This window comes from Littorina saxatilis, linkage group LG12, assembly GCF_037325665.1.
Source record: "Littorina saxatilis isolate snail1 linkage group LG12, US_GU_Lsax_2.0, whole genome shotgun sequence".
Lineage (NCBI taxonomy): Eukaryota > Metazoa > Mollusca > Gastropoda > Littorinimorpha > Littorinidae > Littorina > Littorina saxatilis.
Genome location: NC_090256.1, coordinates 51,081,278 through 51,097,488, shown reverse-complemented (window position 1 = coordinate 51,097,488; position 16,211 = coordinate 51,081,278). Strand labels below are relative to the sequence as shown.

At 40.2% G+C, this 16,211-nt stretch overlaps 1 protein-coding gene across 1 annotated transcript in view; it reads right to left on the bottom strand.

Annotated features, from left to right (window-relative positions):
- Positions 1–391: 391 nt before the first annotated feature.
- LOC138982192 (unconventional myosin-Id-like) overlaps positions 392–16,211 on the bottom strand; it is a 51,564-nt gene continuing 35,744 nt past the window's right edge. The window contains exons 15-23 of the mRNA XM_070355419.1: positions 15,862–15,939; positions 13,873–14,039; positions 12,213–12,417; positions 10,899–11,122; positions 10,344–10,488; positions 9,283–9,384; positions 8,575–8,691; positions 7,633–7,781; positions 392–6,978 (exon numbers count right to left, since the gene is read on the bottom strand). Of these exons, the coding sequence (XP_070211520.1) occupies positions 6,813–6,978; positions 7,633–7,781; positions 8,575–8,691; positions 9,283–9,384; positions 10,344–10,488; positions 10,899–11,122; positions 12,213–12,417; positions 13,873–14,039; positions 15,862–15,939 (1,353 nt within the window). The 3' untranslated portion in view covers positions 392–6,812. The remainder of the gene's footprint in view (positions 6,979–7,632; positions 7,782–8,574; positions 8,692–9,282; positions 9,385–10,343; positions 10,489–10,898; positions 11,123–12,212; positions 12,418–13,872; positions 14,040–15,861; positions 15,940–16,211) is intronic.

The following is a 16,211-nucleotide window of genomic DNA, read 5'->3' as shown; positions in this document are numbered from 1 at the left end:
CCTGTTTACAAATGCACTAACCCATTACTTGTGTCCCAGCAGGCTTTAGTAAAACTAAATTAATACCTACTGGAAGATTACCAGTTTCCAGTATGTTAAAATAGGCTTAACCTATCTACTGCTGGACTTACATCAGAACACTAACAGATTAAACTATACATGAATCGCAAGACAAGCGGCAAGAGAAGAGATTTTTGGAAAAAATACAGGTGAATGAGCAAGAAGGCAGAAAAAAGAAAAGAATTCATGAAGAAAAAGAGAGCATGACAGGAAAGAGGAACCAAAAATCTACCTAACAGCAAACTAGAAAGCTCCTGCGGTTCCAAAAACAGGAGGGGCCTTTAATTTCATAACCGCAGTGCCCCACTGCGAGAACTGCTTGACTAAAATCTTTACAAAAATTGACTATATTCTATACAAGAAACACTTAACAAGGGTAAAAGGAGAAACAGAATCCGTTAGTTGCCTCTTACAACATGCTGGGGAACATCGGATAAATTCTTCCCCCTAACCCGCGGGGGGATTTTAAGATATTGTTTGACAGCCAACCAAACATGACTCATAATCTACATACGACCTGTTTTCTGCAGTGTAACAAAGCTAAATTATAGTGTAAAGTTTTGAAGCTTACAGTCTGACAGCAAAATGAAATATTATCGATCCAGTCATGCCTGACTAAACAAGATCCCAGACAATTCTCAAAAGAAGTGCCTTCTGCTTCTAGGTACAGTGCCCGAATAGTTTGTCTGCACTCCAAATGGAACTTGACCAAAAAAATCATATAAAAACAACGTTCAATTTCAATGCACATCAATTAAAAAAAAATAAATAATCGTAGCGTGCCTTTCGTTTTATCAACTTGGTAGTGATGTTTGAGTGTACATATCTGGACATATGTCGCAGGATTTGTTTGTTTATTTGTTGCTTAACGTCCAGCCGACTACGCAGAGCCATATCAGGACGAGGAAGGGGGGGATGAAGGGGGCCACTTGTCAAGCGATTCCTGTTTACAAATGCACCAACCCATTACTTGTGTCCCAGCAGGCTTTAGTAAAACTAAATTAACACCTACTGGAAGATTACCAGCTTCCAGTATGTTAAAATAGGCCCAACCCATCCACTGCTGGACCCACATCAGAACACTAACAGATCAAACTATACATGAATCGCGAGACAAGCGGCAAGAGAAGAGATTTTTGGAAAAAATACAGGTGAATGAGCAAGAAGGCAGAAAAAAGAAAAGAATTCATGAAGAAAAAGAGAGCATGACAGGAAAGAGGAACCAAAAATCTACCTAACAGCAAACTAGAAAGCTCCTGCGGTTCCAAAAACAGGAGGGGCCTTTAATTTCATAACCGCAGTGCCCCACTGCGGGAATATGTCGCAGGACATCTCAATCAATTTTTTTTTTTTTTTATGTATAGCAACATGTCAAGACAATGTACATGTATTGTTATTTGCTCATCTTCAAAAAAAAAATTAAATAAATAAATAAATCTGTCATGAATCAATGCAAAATCATAATCACATTATTCAGTGTTAAAATCACAGGTTATTTAGTGCATTACCATGACCGTTCCAATGCAAACACTGACTGACACCCGTTTATCTAAAAAAAAATGTTGACAGTAGATAATCTACTGCTCCTCTAATGAGATCGTAGTTTCGACTCCAAGATCCCTTTTTAAAGAAGGAAGGGGAAGAGGAAGAGAACTAAACCACAAAATTCAATCAGTAACTCACTTTCAGATCCAAAATCTTCGATAAGTGAATCAGCTTCAACTGGTTTTAAGAGAATATTTGGCAAACAGACATAAAATACACAGAAGTGCTCCACAGGCCCAAAGTCTTTTGTGCTAAGCCATTAAACTTAACTGATACAACAATCAGTAAGTCCTGCCATTCAAACCATCAAGCCAAAGCCACACAACAGTCCAAAGCAACCAAAAGCAAGTGAAGAGAGAGAACTCTTGTATTCAGAATGGTTCAACTAAGCCATAACATTACCCCCCACCCCATATCACTCAATTAAGCCAACTGTACAATGAAATCAATCTCAGCAAGCTGTTTTTTCTTCACAGCACCCAATAACAACCACACCAAACAACTGAACACTGTTGTCATCAAATGCACTGTTGGTACAGTGGAGTCCAGCTATAACGAACCTGGGTATAAGGAAATCCCGCTTTTAACGAACTGCCATTGATTTCCCGGCAGACAGCCTTCTATTTCTTACTTGTTACTTTCCGGCTACAACCAACCTTTTGAACTCATTTGCATAACGAACCCCTCTTATAACAAACAGAGCCATTTTGTCTCTAAAAGTCACAAGGCTACAAGGAACTGATGTCAATAATTCTCTCCAAAGACAAAAATACACAAACACAAGTAAAAGTAACAAACGGTCGAAGAATGAAAATAAGCCGCACATCAAAGCAAGAATACAGAGTGGAAATATGTGTGCTCTGTGTGTGCGGCGAGATCAAAGGCAGGTCCATTGTGATGCCTTGACACTGACCTTCTTCCCAGGGGTCAATGACCCAGTTTTAGCTATGAGAGGTGGTTCCCCTGTCATATCTGAGAGAGGAAACACTTCCTGCACCGGGGTCAGTGACCGAGTTTAACCTATGGGGCGGTCTCTTTGATGTCTTGAGAGGAAACATGGCCAGGGTAGTACCTAGTAGCTGAAACATGCATTATCACAAGTTGTTTGACTGGTACTCAGGCGGTCTCTTTGATTTTTTTCCTATTTTGATACACTGAGGAGGAAAAATGTCGCGCCTTATGACCCGGAAAATACGGTACATGCTTTTACACGACTTTTTAAATTTTACTTCTAAAATTACAGTAAAGTGAACATTTGAACTATGCCTCTCTATGGATTATATTATGAAGCTGTTGAAAACATGCAGAGATTGTACTCTCCAAGGAAAGATCGATGGGACGATCATTTGAAGGTGAGTGGGAAAACTTGTCTTGAGGCCATTTAGGGTTGAAAACTCTACAGCGAATTACTGATATAACGAACTAAAATGTATCTCCCTTGAGATTCGTTGTACCCGGACTCCACTGTACAGTGGTGCATGCAACGAAAGGATACCCTTAGGACCAACCGAAAGTGTCCCTACATTGCAGGTGGCCTGTCATCGCAGGTATTAGTAGACAAGGACAACAGAAGTCCTTTATTGTACGGTGTCCTCTTATCTTAGGGGCCTCACATCGCAGGTTACACTTTATCAACTTCTTCTTCTTCTTCAGCGTTCCAGAATTTTTCTGGTTACGTGTGCAAATTTAGTTCAAACATATCTTTTCACAAGGCTTTTCTCGGGCAACAGAAAGCATTTTTGGGAAAAAAGTTAACAACCTTAAGTCATAAATGAATGAAGACTGAGTGTAAGGACACTTCACATACCATGTGTACAACAATTTGAAAAGACGTAACAGATCACAGGTGGCTTCCAAACAGTAAAATGCACATCCTCAAACAGAAGAACAGAGTGTGAAACAGCGAGACTAACATCTCAAAATCCAATACCATTTTTCCAGTCTTGTGATGAGATCTCTATACGTGAAAACAAATTAATTATTTAGGAGGCAGAACAGTCGGACCATAACTGATTGGCAGTATTTATATCAATTAAACACTTCTGATAGTGTAAAAACTTCTGGATTAGCTCTGTGTCAAACATAAAAATACTGAGGTTTTATGCTGTAAAAATTCTTGGATTTTAGTAGCTCTGTGCTCAAGGCAAAATACTATTTTCATGGTTACATACAGTTTCAGTGGGACTTCCCGTAAAGCATACTTTTCAGCATCATAATAATAATAGTAATAATAATGAAACATTTATATAGCGCTATCCTACAGCTCAGAGCGCTTTACAAGTTCAAATTTTTTTTTTTAAACATATCCCTTCCTTCACGGTCACACTCCTCAATGTTAGTTGATGTTTCCATGAAGCACCGATCTGTACCCGAGGCTGAACAATTTCTGATTACAATAAACATGGTCAACAGTAAGGTCGATATATTCTGGATTGTTGATGCCTATTGCGATGTAATTATAGCAGAAAGCACATTACAACCTGCTGATCGGTGGGTTTATTCATTCTGAAAATGCCTGACCCAAACATCACTCGAGCAATCATCTCCTGTTTTGGGCATCCTCGTGTCTGCATTCTTTTCTCAGATCAGAATGATTGGTTAATAAAAAATAAAAAATGTTACATAACACTTTTCACTGGCAGCAGTCACTGGTGGATCGATAATCTGCAAGAACTTACAAGCTAAAGTCTTCTTTAAATTTTGTTTTCAATTTGTTTCAAAGAAGAAAAAGAAGAAAAAAATGCATTCAACTAACCGATATCTGCACACACAAAAAGTAGAAGGAATACATGCAATAGCCATGTACATGTAAAGTTTGTTTGAAAAAAGTGTAAGTAGTGGAGATTTGCTTTTGTATGTGAACAAAATGAGACAATGTTTCTTCGCTAGCAAACAAGAGACTCCTATGTTTCACAGTGGGACACAGTTCTGCATGAACAATACATGTATCTGAAATCTACAAGCAAAAGAAACACTTTTCAGAGAACAAACAAATGCGACAGACACAAACAGAACACAAGCTATGATCATCAACCGTGAGAGTCAAAGCTATTTACCACAGTCAATCACTGAAGACGACAAAAAGGCGAACAATGAATCACTTTGTCTTTGACAAATTACCTGTACAGTTATGCTGGTTAATAACACAATCACTTTTTCAGTGAATTCCAGTTAGGTGTAGCAATTTATTCTCTACCCACAAAAACAAATGAAGGTGCACTCAAATACGCAAAATGTTCTACATAAACAACTAGTCAAATTATCTTCAACTCTCTGCCACCACTGTTTGCTGCATCAAGCAAACCTGAACTGTCTAAGTACAACACTCAGCTACGCAAAATGTTCTACATAAACAACTAGTCAAATTATCTTCAACTCTCTGCCACCACTGTTTGCTGCATCGCGCAAACCTGAACTGTCTAAGTACAACACTCAGCTACCCAAAAGCTAAAGCTCAGTCTTCGTTGAAACTTTTTGCAGCATACATGTTTTCATTTAGCACTTGAGCTGCTAAAAAGCATAATAGTTCTATGATTCACAGATGAACATGAGAGCCTGGGCTCCTCAGCTATCTAAACCACTATATTTCAGCTACTTCTAAGTTTCAACCTTTTCCAAAAAGCATTATTTTCATGCAAGACTTTCAATGGTGTAAATAGTCATATAGGTCAAACAAAATGAGAAAATGCTGTGTTTCACAGAACAAGATTTACAGTAAATATGATCACACGACACATATTCTTCTCTACTTGTGCAATCAATATAAAATGTTATAAGCACCAGATCCACCTTCTGGGTAAAGTTAAAAAAGATAAAAGCAAGACAGCATTCTTTCCTTCACATACTATAATGTACAGTCAAACCTGCCCTGATGACATCACTCAATAACGACCACCCCAAAGGATCCCCGATGAGGTTTGTTTCTTTTTCTCTCAATATAATTCACCTTTCCCAAGTGACCACAACGACCCTTTTGGCTGGCCCCTCCAGACATCGTTATCGACAGGTTAGACTGTAGCATGTATACACACATTCACTCTCTCTCTTTCTCTCAGAGATATGTTGAAGTGTGGTAGAGAAACCGGTGTAACAGCCCTGGATGCAGTCGACTCAACATTTTTACAAAGGTTTAAAAAATTATTAAAAACAGCATTAGACTGATATTTTTTCTGTCCAAAAAACAAGATTTTTTGCAAAAACAGATCTAGTTCTAATAACAGGTGCATACGAAAGTTGTACAAAGTCCTAGCAATAGCTTAAAATAAAAATTTAAAATGTACAGCATTGTCAATAAGTTGATAAGTGACCAGTCAACACATTGCTACATCATTTTAAATCCAAAGTACAAAATATTATTTTACATGAAAAACTCTGTGACAAAGTCATCACTTTTTCAGCTTTTCAGACAAGCTTATTATAACACAAGGTTGTGTTCTGATGTGTTACTTAAACCATACAAGATATGTCACATACACAGGCATATACACACATTCACATCATATGGATTTGTCGATATATCAGGTATTAAAGGCAACATCAAATTAGAGAAAACATTGTCGGGAGTTTGCAAGAGGATATACTTACAAAGGAAGTAACATGTTTACAAGATATAACCACAAAAGCAATATTTTTGCATATACAAAACAAACAGCATATGGTGCAAATGCAATTGGTTATCACTTGTGTAAGCATCAGAAAATTCATTCTCCTTTTCAAATCTGTCTAAAATGCGCTGAGCCATGTACAAAAACACCAAACACACATTCATTTGCCCACATATATGTCCCTCACTTCCTTCTCGTATCAGTTTGGCCTTAAAGATCTGTCACTTTATCCATCCTTTGCTTTTGAAGCTTCATGTCAGCTTGTCCTTCACATCTGTACCTCTTTGCATACCAGTCAGCATCTCTATAATGTACATGCACACACTCACAGTCACAGCATCATACACAAGGAAAGCATACTACAATGGTAGGTAACCTCAAGTTAAGACCCTCCTATATAAGACTTCCTAGAAAGTCTATGCGTATGTGATTTGTGTTAAACCTTGACACCTTTTTTGCAACTGATAGAAAAAATATTGCAGACGTTATAACAGAAAATCTGTGGGGGGGTTTCCACTGCATCTGCTACATTTTTCATATTGTACTGCAAACAATGTGTGTAACACCGACAAATATTCATACGCACACACACTGAATGGCACTTCAAGATCCTGTGGGGTAGATGAGCACCAGGTCGTTTCCTTCCTTCCTGAAGGCAGCGCCACCATTCTGAGTGGCAACATTTCTCACCACGACGGCACGATTCTTGTCTCCCAGTGTGCAGCTGATTTTATTCTCCACCTTCATTTGCAAGTCTCGCTTGTAGAGCCTGTTGAAAAAGAAAGAACAGTAATTAAACAAAACAAAAAACTGAAAAAATTCACAGCAAAATTTCGGATCAGTGATTTCATTGTTTTTGTTGTGGATCGAGAAACGTGTTCGAACAGGTCAAAGCTTAATATGTTCCTTGTGATTAATCAATCTGTTGGAAAATGCAAATCTAAAATGAAAGTGTCCAAAATGGGGTATGGCCTGACGCATATTTTCCATATTATCACATGGACAATGTGTAGGACGTTGACAAACAGACCTGCATATCCCTCAACAGACTTTACAGAATTACTCTCAGCGTGAAGGGGGAGCTGAGAAATGTGTCAGAAATGATTCCAGTGGCTCAGCAGACAGAGATTCCCAGTGGTACACTGGTATCATGTGCTACACAGCATGGTCTTCCCTGGGAGGCTGCTGCGAGGAGGGGTCTTCTTCTACATTCATGCACTGAAACCCTCATGTTTTTGCACCAGTGGGTTTTTACGTGAATGTCCGTTTTATACCCCCACTATTTAGGCAGCCATACTCTGATATCAGGGAAGGGAAGGGCGATCAAACCAGACATAAAATGGTATTTTTTAGTTGTGTTGGGGGGAAAAGTACACCAATATTAAAAGCGCAAACAGGTGTTCATGAACTTCCTGGTACATACTTTTTCAGGTTGTTGGCTATCATCCCAACCAGCTCGCCAACTCTCTCTTCGTGGTTGGCACTCTGCAGACACATGACAAGGTCATTGCCGCCGGTCAGGTGTATCACGATCAGCTGGTCCGACTCCTGTGTCACGCTCACTCCCGTCACCTGCAATTGTAAACACAGGATGATTTTGTTTCTCATTTTCATTACTTTATTGTCCCATTGCTGGGTCGCTTCCTCCCAGTGGAAAGCTTGCAGCAACAGAGTCGCACTACCCAGGTGTGTGCCTGTTTAGGTGGAACTTATTGCAGAATGACCAAGGTCTTTTATGTGCCACAGTGGTGACACAGGGGTGGAACATGGATACTGTCTCTTGAGTCTGCACATAAAGTTGACTCGTGTCACAAGTTGTCGGATCACAAGTCCGGTGCTCTACCAACTAAGCTAGCGGGCCCCCGGATGCAGAGTTTCATTTCATACAACTGTAACTACAAACGTGTGACAATACTTGCTCCTGACAGGTGTACAGCTATCAGCTTGTCTGCCTCTGCTCCGTCACCTGAAATCTTAAGTACAGAGGACCCCCCTTTTAAGACCTCCACTGAGTGGAATCCCCCTTTAGGATCAACAAAATCAGAGAATTCACTTCTAAAGAAAAAGGAACTTTGAAATTGAGGTAAGGTCACAGAGGTTATGAACAGAAAATGTGAGAAAGCGTGGTCTCAAAAGGGTTATTTGATTTTAAAAGATCTGAGGCACGTGATTGTTTAATTCGGAGCTTTCATTTCCTTGATTGCTAGATCTGTACACCCAATATTATTAGTGGAGATTTTGATACGTGGTTTGCTTTCAAAAACTTTCTCTAGTTAATCTAAAAAGTACTTTAAACTCTGGTAATCGCTCAGCATCTCACCAGTACTGAGTAGCAAAGGGGAAAAAAGCTTAACAGAAAACTCACATCAGCGAAGGGGATGCCTTTCTGCATGGGCTTGAAGTGCTTTCCTGCGTCCAGCTTGTAAATGAACTTGTCTGTGAACACAACGGCTCGCTCTGCCGTCTTGTTGTGTTTGTTTGTCTGTCAAAACACAATATCATTCGCATATTTATTCCGACTACAGACTACAAGCAGAACACATTCTGAATTTCTTTTTCTTCTTGTGCGTTCGTGGGCTGAAACTCCCACGTACACTCGTGTTTTTGCACGAGTGGATTTTTACGTGTATGACCGTTTTTACCCCACCATTTAGGCAGCCATATGCTGCTTTCGGAGGATGAATTTCTTTTGAAACTGAAAGATTTTCTGTGAGGTAACACTGGCTGGAATATAAACGCAAGAAGCTCAGTCTGCAGAATGAGTACTGGTAACTAACATATTGGTTTAAGAAGCTGAACTACATATTGGTTTAACATGCTGAATCACATTTTGGTTTAACATGCTGAACTACAATAAGATGACACAGGTATAATGTCTCTTACACATGTAATATGAATTCTTGCAGTATAGACCATAAAGGTTCTTTTTCTCTGATAGACATGTCTTATTTAGAAATACATTTACAGCAAGAGCAAACATAATAGAAACTCCAAAATGACTGGTAGATACTACTGGTTGAAAGAGCAACGGGAAAAGAGAGAGCAAGGCTTAAGTTTTCAGCCAGACACACACCTTTTTGACGAGAGATGAGAAGAGGATCTTTGTGAATCCATCCCTGGCTTTCAGCTTGTTCATCTGAGACACAAAGTCTGCTGTGCTGCTGTTCTCATACGTCTGCAACAGAGGATGCAAGTTGTTAGCATCAAGTCACATACTTTATTTTTCTTCTTCTTCATTCATGGGCTTAAAACTCCCACATTCACTCATGTTTTTGCATGAGTGGATTGTTACGTGTATGACCGTTTTTACCCTGCCATTCAGGCAACCATACGCTGATTTCTGGGGAAGAATGCTGGGTATTTTCGTGTTTCTATAACCCACCGAACTCTGACATGGGTTACATGATCTTTTCCGTGCGCACTTGGTCTTGTGCTTGCGTGTACACATGAAGGGGGATAAGGCACTAGCAGGTCTGCACATAAGTTGACCTGGGAGATCGGAAAAATCTCCACGCTTAACCCACCAGGCGGCCACGGCAGGGATTTGAACTCACGACCTTCTGATTAGGAGGCCGATGTCTTATTCACTCCACCATTGCGCCCGTCACTTTATTTTTCAAATTGAAGCTTTCTCTATGTATTGTCTTATACGTAAAACTGGAGAAGATTTGTAACAGGAAAGTACATAAGACTTTTTTTTTAAAGAGTACTTAAAATACTGCTTGGTTTGAGGTATTGTTCTATACAGAAACAAACACACACACAGATGCAGACACATACACACACACACACACACACACACAAAAATGAGTCTGCATCTTCTTTGGAGAGAGCAGATTGGTTGGAGCATCTTTGCGTAATACTCACTGATGGTGAAATCAATCAGACAAAATGATGTACCTTCCGCAACCCACTTTTATGCTGCAAACTCCGAACCACTTACGCTTCTTTAAATTGCCAATCAAAAACACTCTTCAAGGCTAACGATTAACCGAAACATCAGTTTTTGCATTTGTTTGTCCATGTCTATAATTAAATGCTTCATAAGCTTACCTTTCTTGGGGTTTTTTATGAGAAATTATCCAGAAAAAAACTACAACAATGACATTAAAACAGTCACTGATGCAAAATTACCTTCTCCAGGTAGTTTCCTTCCCACTTGCGCTTGACGCCCCAGTCACGTCGTTTCTTCATGAGAAGGTCACCTGCTGTGACCTTGAGCCTCCACATAGGGAACTCCTCCTTGGGGATCTTGCGAAGGATCATGTACGCTCTCCATCTGAAACAATACGGACTCAGGAGTTGAACAAATCCAAGCAGAGAACAAGAGAGAAGTACAAATGCATTCTTGCACACAAACACACACAACCTGGCATGCAATTTCTGCGGCATTTCAACCACACATGCATGCACATATATGTATATGCAAACAAATACCGACACACCCACATACAGCAGACAGTAGTACCTAGCATGCACTTTCAATAACTGTTCAACTAAGCCCCACACACAGACACATACACACACAGACATACATACAATGTACAAACACACACAGACCCCCATCCCCCTTTCCCCCAACACACATAAACCCGCACACACACAAAGACCCCAGCCTCCAAACAAAAAATAAAATAATAAAACACGCACGCACGCACACAGCCACACTCTCTCTCTCAGTCTCTCTACCTTGCGTGAACTCGTCGCAACAATTCCACCATGTTCTGCAGGATGGCGGGCGGGCGGGGCCACTGCACATTCTTCCCGTAGTCCCTGCTCTGCTTGACGCCACGGAAGCGCTCAACCACGGAGAGGATGTAGCAGCGCATCTTGTAGCGCTTGAAGCGATTCATGATCAGGTAGATGGCACGCATCCGCTTGGCGCGCTTTCTAGCCAAGGCTCCACGCGTCATCTGGTAAGTGGAAGGAATGAAATGAAAGATCACATAATGCAGACAAATCCAGGTCCAAGGCACACACGTATGCACAGTGCTTGTGAACTTAAAGACGATATGTTCTCAAATCCAAAAACGCAGAGACTGCTAACTTCCAAAATCAAAACTCTAAAAACAGAAATGGTAAGGTATTGGAACGTTTTGATTTGAACAAAACAAGACGTTCACGAGTTCATTGGCCCAATGGCTTTTATAGTGGACAGACACACAGACAGACACATAAATGGAGTGAAAACATATCTGAGAAAGCGTTCAGGTCAATATGGTCATGCAGAGCCATTAATTCAGACAAGGTTTTAACTGTATTTACTTGTCTGTCTGAGTGTCTGTCTACTATAAAGGCCATTGGGCCGATGTACTCCTTAACGTCTTGTAGTATCGCATGTTTAAGAATCCATCTGCAGCTCCCGGAATTCCAAGACATGCCCGCTGTACGCCATGCTGCCTACTTTCACATTTGCTTTCACCTTACTTACAATACAGTATGACCCATATCTGTTTCCTTTTCTACCAGCTTAATGTGAGGTTTGTGCAGTAACAGTTACGAAAACTCGCTGTGGTTACTTTGCTACAATGTTTTAAAGTTTGAAATTAGAAGAGTTACTTCCCATGTCATGGAAACTGAATAGGAGACCGACCACTTCATTTTGGAGGCAAAGGGTTAAGTTTAGTAAAATGCTAAAAAACAAATGCCATTTTGGCACATCAGCAAGGATTACACACTGTGAACAGAGATCATCTATGCGCACACAGACCACCCAACACTACTTTCCAGAGCTGTCAACCATAATGTCCACTATTCCAGTAGTACTATTTGTTCTCAGGCCTTGGTCTTCCGTCTTAGATGTATACTTTTCTCATCTGACGCATTGGTCTGACCCCTTACTGGTCAACCGTCCGATAGTTTTGCGCTGTTTGGCGATCAGTTTTCCTACTAAGCGGACAAAGTCAGGACAGATGGACCTATACCTATTGTTAATCCAGGGCCAACTGACCTAGTGTCCTCTGAATCTGGGAACAACACTGCTATACCTCCACTGCCACCCACCTTCTGCATGAACAGCACGATGCCAGGGATGCGGCGATCACGAGCCTCCTCAAAGTCAAACAGCGTCTGCGGCGAGCGGATGAAGATCTTAGATTTGCCGAATGCAACGTCCTTGCTGTGGCCCTGGTTGTTGACAAGGTAGCGAACACCATCCACAACGCTGCCGCGGAAGTTGGGCCAGGTGTCACGGGCGATGCACTTGTACCTGCAGACAAAAGACACAGCTGTCAAAGTAGCTTTCAAACACTGACTACAAGATATGTAAGGCCCTCACCCATCAAAGTAGCTTTAAAATACTGAGTACTGAAATTTCACTGTAAACAGTTTATTTGAGAAACTGGTACCAGTAACCTAAACCCATTGTCTTTAGATCAAAGTTGAATAGGAACGTAAAAAAGAGAAAGCATCATTGTTTCGTTTGGTGCTCTGTGTTCGTATAATGCTACTTGTATAAGATTATAGACTTTCAATAGATTATCCAACAAGAAAATGTAATACTGTTTACTTCTGTCGTCATCCAAATTGAATAGTGAAAAAATAAGGGTGCAAAATGTAAGACTCTCCAAAATGTTTTTCTTTACAAAATAAAAGGCTAGCTCTGCTGTGAGCTGGAGACTGGGCAAGCAGCTACCGGGGGAAAAGTCATGATGATACTTGTAGCTGGAGCAAACAAGTTTTTTAATTCAGAGTGTTTGATTGATTTTTTTTTTTTTTTTTTTTTAGTTGCGCTTTAATCATAGATTATTCACTTATCACAGTAAAAACAAGAGGCGAAGCCATCAAGGCTCACGTAAGAAATCGACAAACAGTAACACAAACTCAATCACTCCGTCACACACACACACACACACACACACACACACACACACACACAGAGAAAGAGCATAGGTGAAACTGTGCAAGAAAGCGAGACACTAGATCTAGATCTGTCTGTCTGCATGTAGCCTACTTACAGGGACACGACTGCCAACTAGTCTCGGCCCGCTCAAAATAATAATGACTGAGACTTTCAGTACTTCCTTCGCGTGACGTCTAACCCTCTTACGTCATAATGTGACGTCAATGTAATGTGACGTCTTCAAATGTTAGAGTTTCTACCACAGACATACACACGCACGCACGCACATACGCACGCATGCACGCACAGACAGACAAAGTTACGATCGCATAGGCTACACTTACGTGAGCCAAAAACAGCTCTAATCAACCAGAAATCTAACCATCTGTGTGCATGTAACATCACACCTTCAAAAATTATCACCTAGGCCAAATTCAATTCAATTCAACACAACTTTATTGTCTGAATGTGGAACATACAGAAATTTGTCACATTTTCCAAGCATGGTTAAGAAAAACAGTCACTTTCTTATTTAACTTGCTGGTTGTTATCATTCACAGCACTCAGGAGTTCCCACAGTGAAACTAGGGGTAGATAAAACCTTTATGGTACTGTGGAACCCCCCTTTTAAGATCCCCATTTTAAGACTCCCTCCCTATTAAGGCCCTGTTTTCTCAGAATTTCTGTTCATAACCTCCGTAAATTAACCCCAATTTTAAATCTCCCCCTTTTTAAGACCTGATTTAATCAGATTTTTGGAAGTCTTAAAAGGGGGGTTCCAATGTACAGGTAAGGTGAAACCAGAGGTAGACCAGCACTGACCTCTGCAGGAATCTGTCATAGGACATGCGGAAGGCAAAGCCTGCTCTGCGCACTCTGACGTTCTCCAGGAGCCCCAGGTACATGACTTGATGTCTGACCCGCATGTCGTTGAACTGCACCGGCGACTTGATCTCGTTGGGCTTGACGCATCTCACGTAGAAAGGTGTCTGCACAAAATCATCATCACATCATTGTAAAAACACTCACCAAAACATTTTAAATTACTGTCTGAAAGTAAAAGAAACAACAACAAAACACAGTTAAGAAAACAGAAAAACAGTTCAAGTACATTTTTTTTATACACAACCATGCACGCTAAGAATAAAAAGGCATGCCCGAAAAGATTCTTCAACGATGCAAAGGGAATGGGACAAACCCCAATATGCCAGAACAAACCAAAACAAGAAGAGCAAACGCTCGATCGAGTCACTTTCGCAGTTCTGAATATTATATGAGGCATCAGATGGACAGGAAGAAATTGCTATTCACAACACAATGAGTCACGTTCACATAAAATTTGAGCCCGGTCACTTTTATAGTTTCCGAGAAAAGCCCAACGTTAAGTTGTGTGTTGCCGAACAGAAAAGGCTAGTTATCTCCCTTGTTTTTCTGATAACGTTCGTAAAAGGCTACAGATGTAAATACTTTGATGTAAAGAATAATCCCACAAAGTTTCAATCACATCCGATGAACTTTGTCAAAGATATAAAATGTCTAATTTTTCCTTTGACGCTGACCTGTGACCTTGAAAAAGGTCAAAGGTCAACGAAACCATCGTTAAAGTGTAGAGGTCATTGGAGGTCACGACTAAACAAAATATGAGCCCGATCGCTTTGATAGTTTCCGAGAAAAGTCCAACGTTAAGGTGGTGTCTACGGACGGCCGGCCGGCCGGCCGGCCGGACAGACTAACACTGACCGATTACATAGAGTCACTTTTTCTCAAGTGACTCAAAAATGCGAAAAGACTGATGGTGGTAAAGTGTGGTAAATCAACCTCTGATGCAAGATTTTCCAAACCAGAAACAAAACAAGTCGCGTAAGGCGAAAATACAATATTTAGTCAAGTAGCTGTCGAACTCACAGAATGAAACTGAACGCAATGCCATTTTTCAGCAAGACCGTATACTCGTAGCATCGTCAGTCCACCGCTCATGGCAAAGGCAGTGAAATTGACAAGAAGAGCGGGGTAGTAGTTGCGCTAAGAAGGATAGCACGCTTTTCTGTACCTCTCTTTGTTTTAACTTTCTGAGCGTGTTTTTAATCCAAACATATCATATCTATATGTTTTTGGAATCAGGAACCGACAAGGAATAAGATGAAAGTGTTTTTAAATTGATTTGGACAATTTAATTTTGATAATAATTTTTATATATTTAATTTTCAGAGCTTGTTTTTAATCCGAATATAACATATTTATATGTTTTTGGAATCAGCAAATGATGGAGAATAAGATAAACGTAAATTTGGATCGTTTTATAAATTTTTTTTTTTTTTTTAAATTTTCAGATTTTTAATGACCAAAGTCATTAATTAATTTTTAAGCCACCAAGCTGAAATGCAATACCGAAGTCCGGGCTTCGTCGAAGATTACTTGACCAAAATTTCAACCAATTTGGTTGAAAAATGAGGGCGTGACAGTGCCGCCTCAACTTTCACGAAAAGCGGGATATGACGTCATCAAAGACATTTATCAAAAAAATGAAAAAAACGTTCGGGGATTTCATACCCAGGAACTCTCATGTCAAATTTCATAAAGATCGGTTCAGTAGTTTAGTCTGAATCGCTCTACACACACACACACACAGACACACAGACACACACACACACACACACACACACGCACATACACCACGACCCTCGTTTCGATTCCCCCTCGATGTTAAAATATTTTGTCAAAACTTGACTAAATGTAATGAATAATTGGGCTCAACAAAACAACACGCGTGGACCAGACTGACACCTAAAGGCACAGGTGTTAAAGACTCACCTTTGAAGCCAGTTTTTCCACGAGAGAAATGATGGAATTCTTGAAGGCTGTACCAGCAGTTGTTGGTCTCTTTGTTGTCTGAAATGCACACACAGAAAAGATGTAACATCCACACACAAAAATAAATCATAAATTTATAATCTTTCTGTTTGAAAACATATCTGCATGAACCTTCAAACCAAAATATCCATACAAGCGTACTTATCCAATTGAGAAAATGAGTTTGTGCATAATTAAATGTGTACAAACAAATACTTAAAACGCAGTGAAATAAACTCAAAACATGCCTCCTCCATTTTTACATTCAGTTGAGTTTTGACTAAATGTTTTAACATAGACGGGGAATCGAG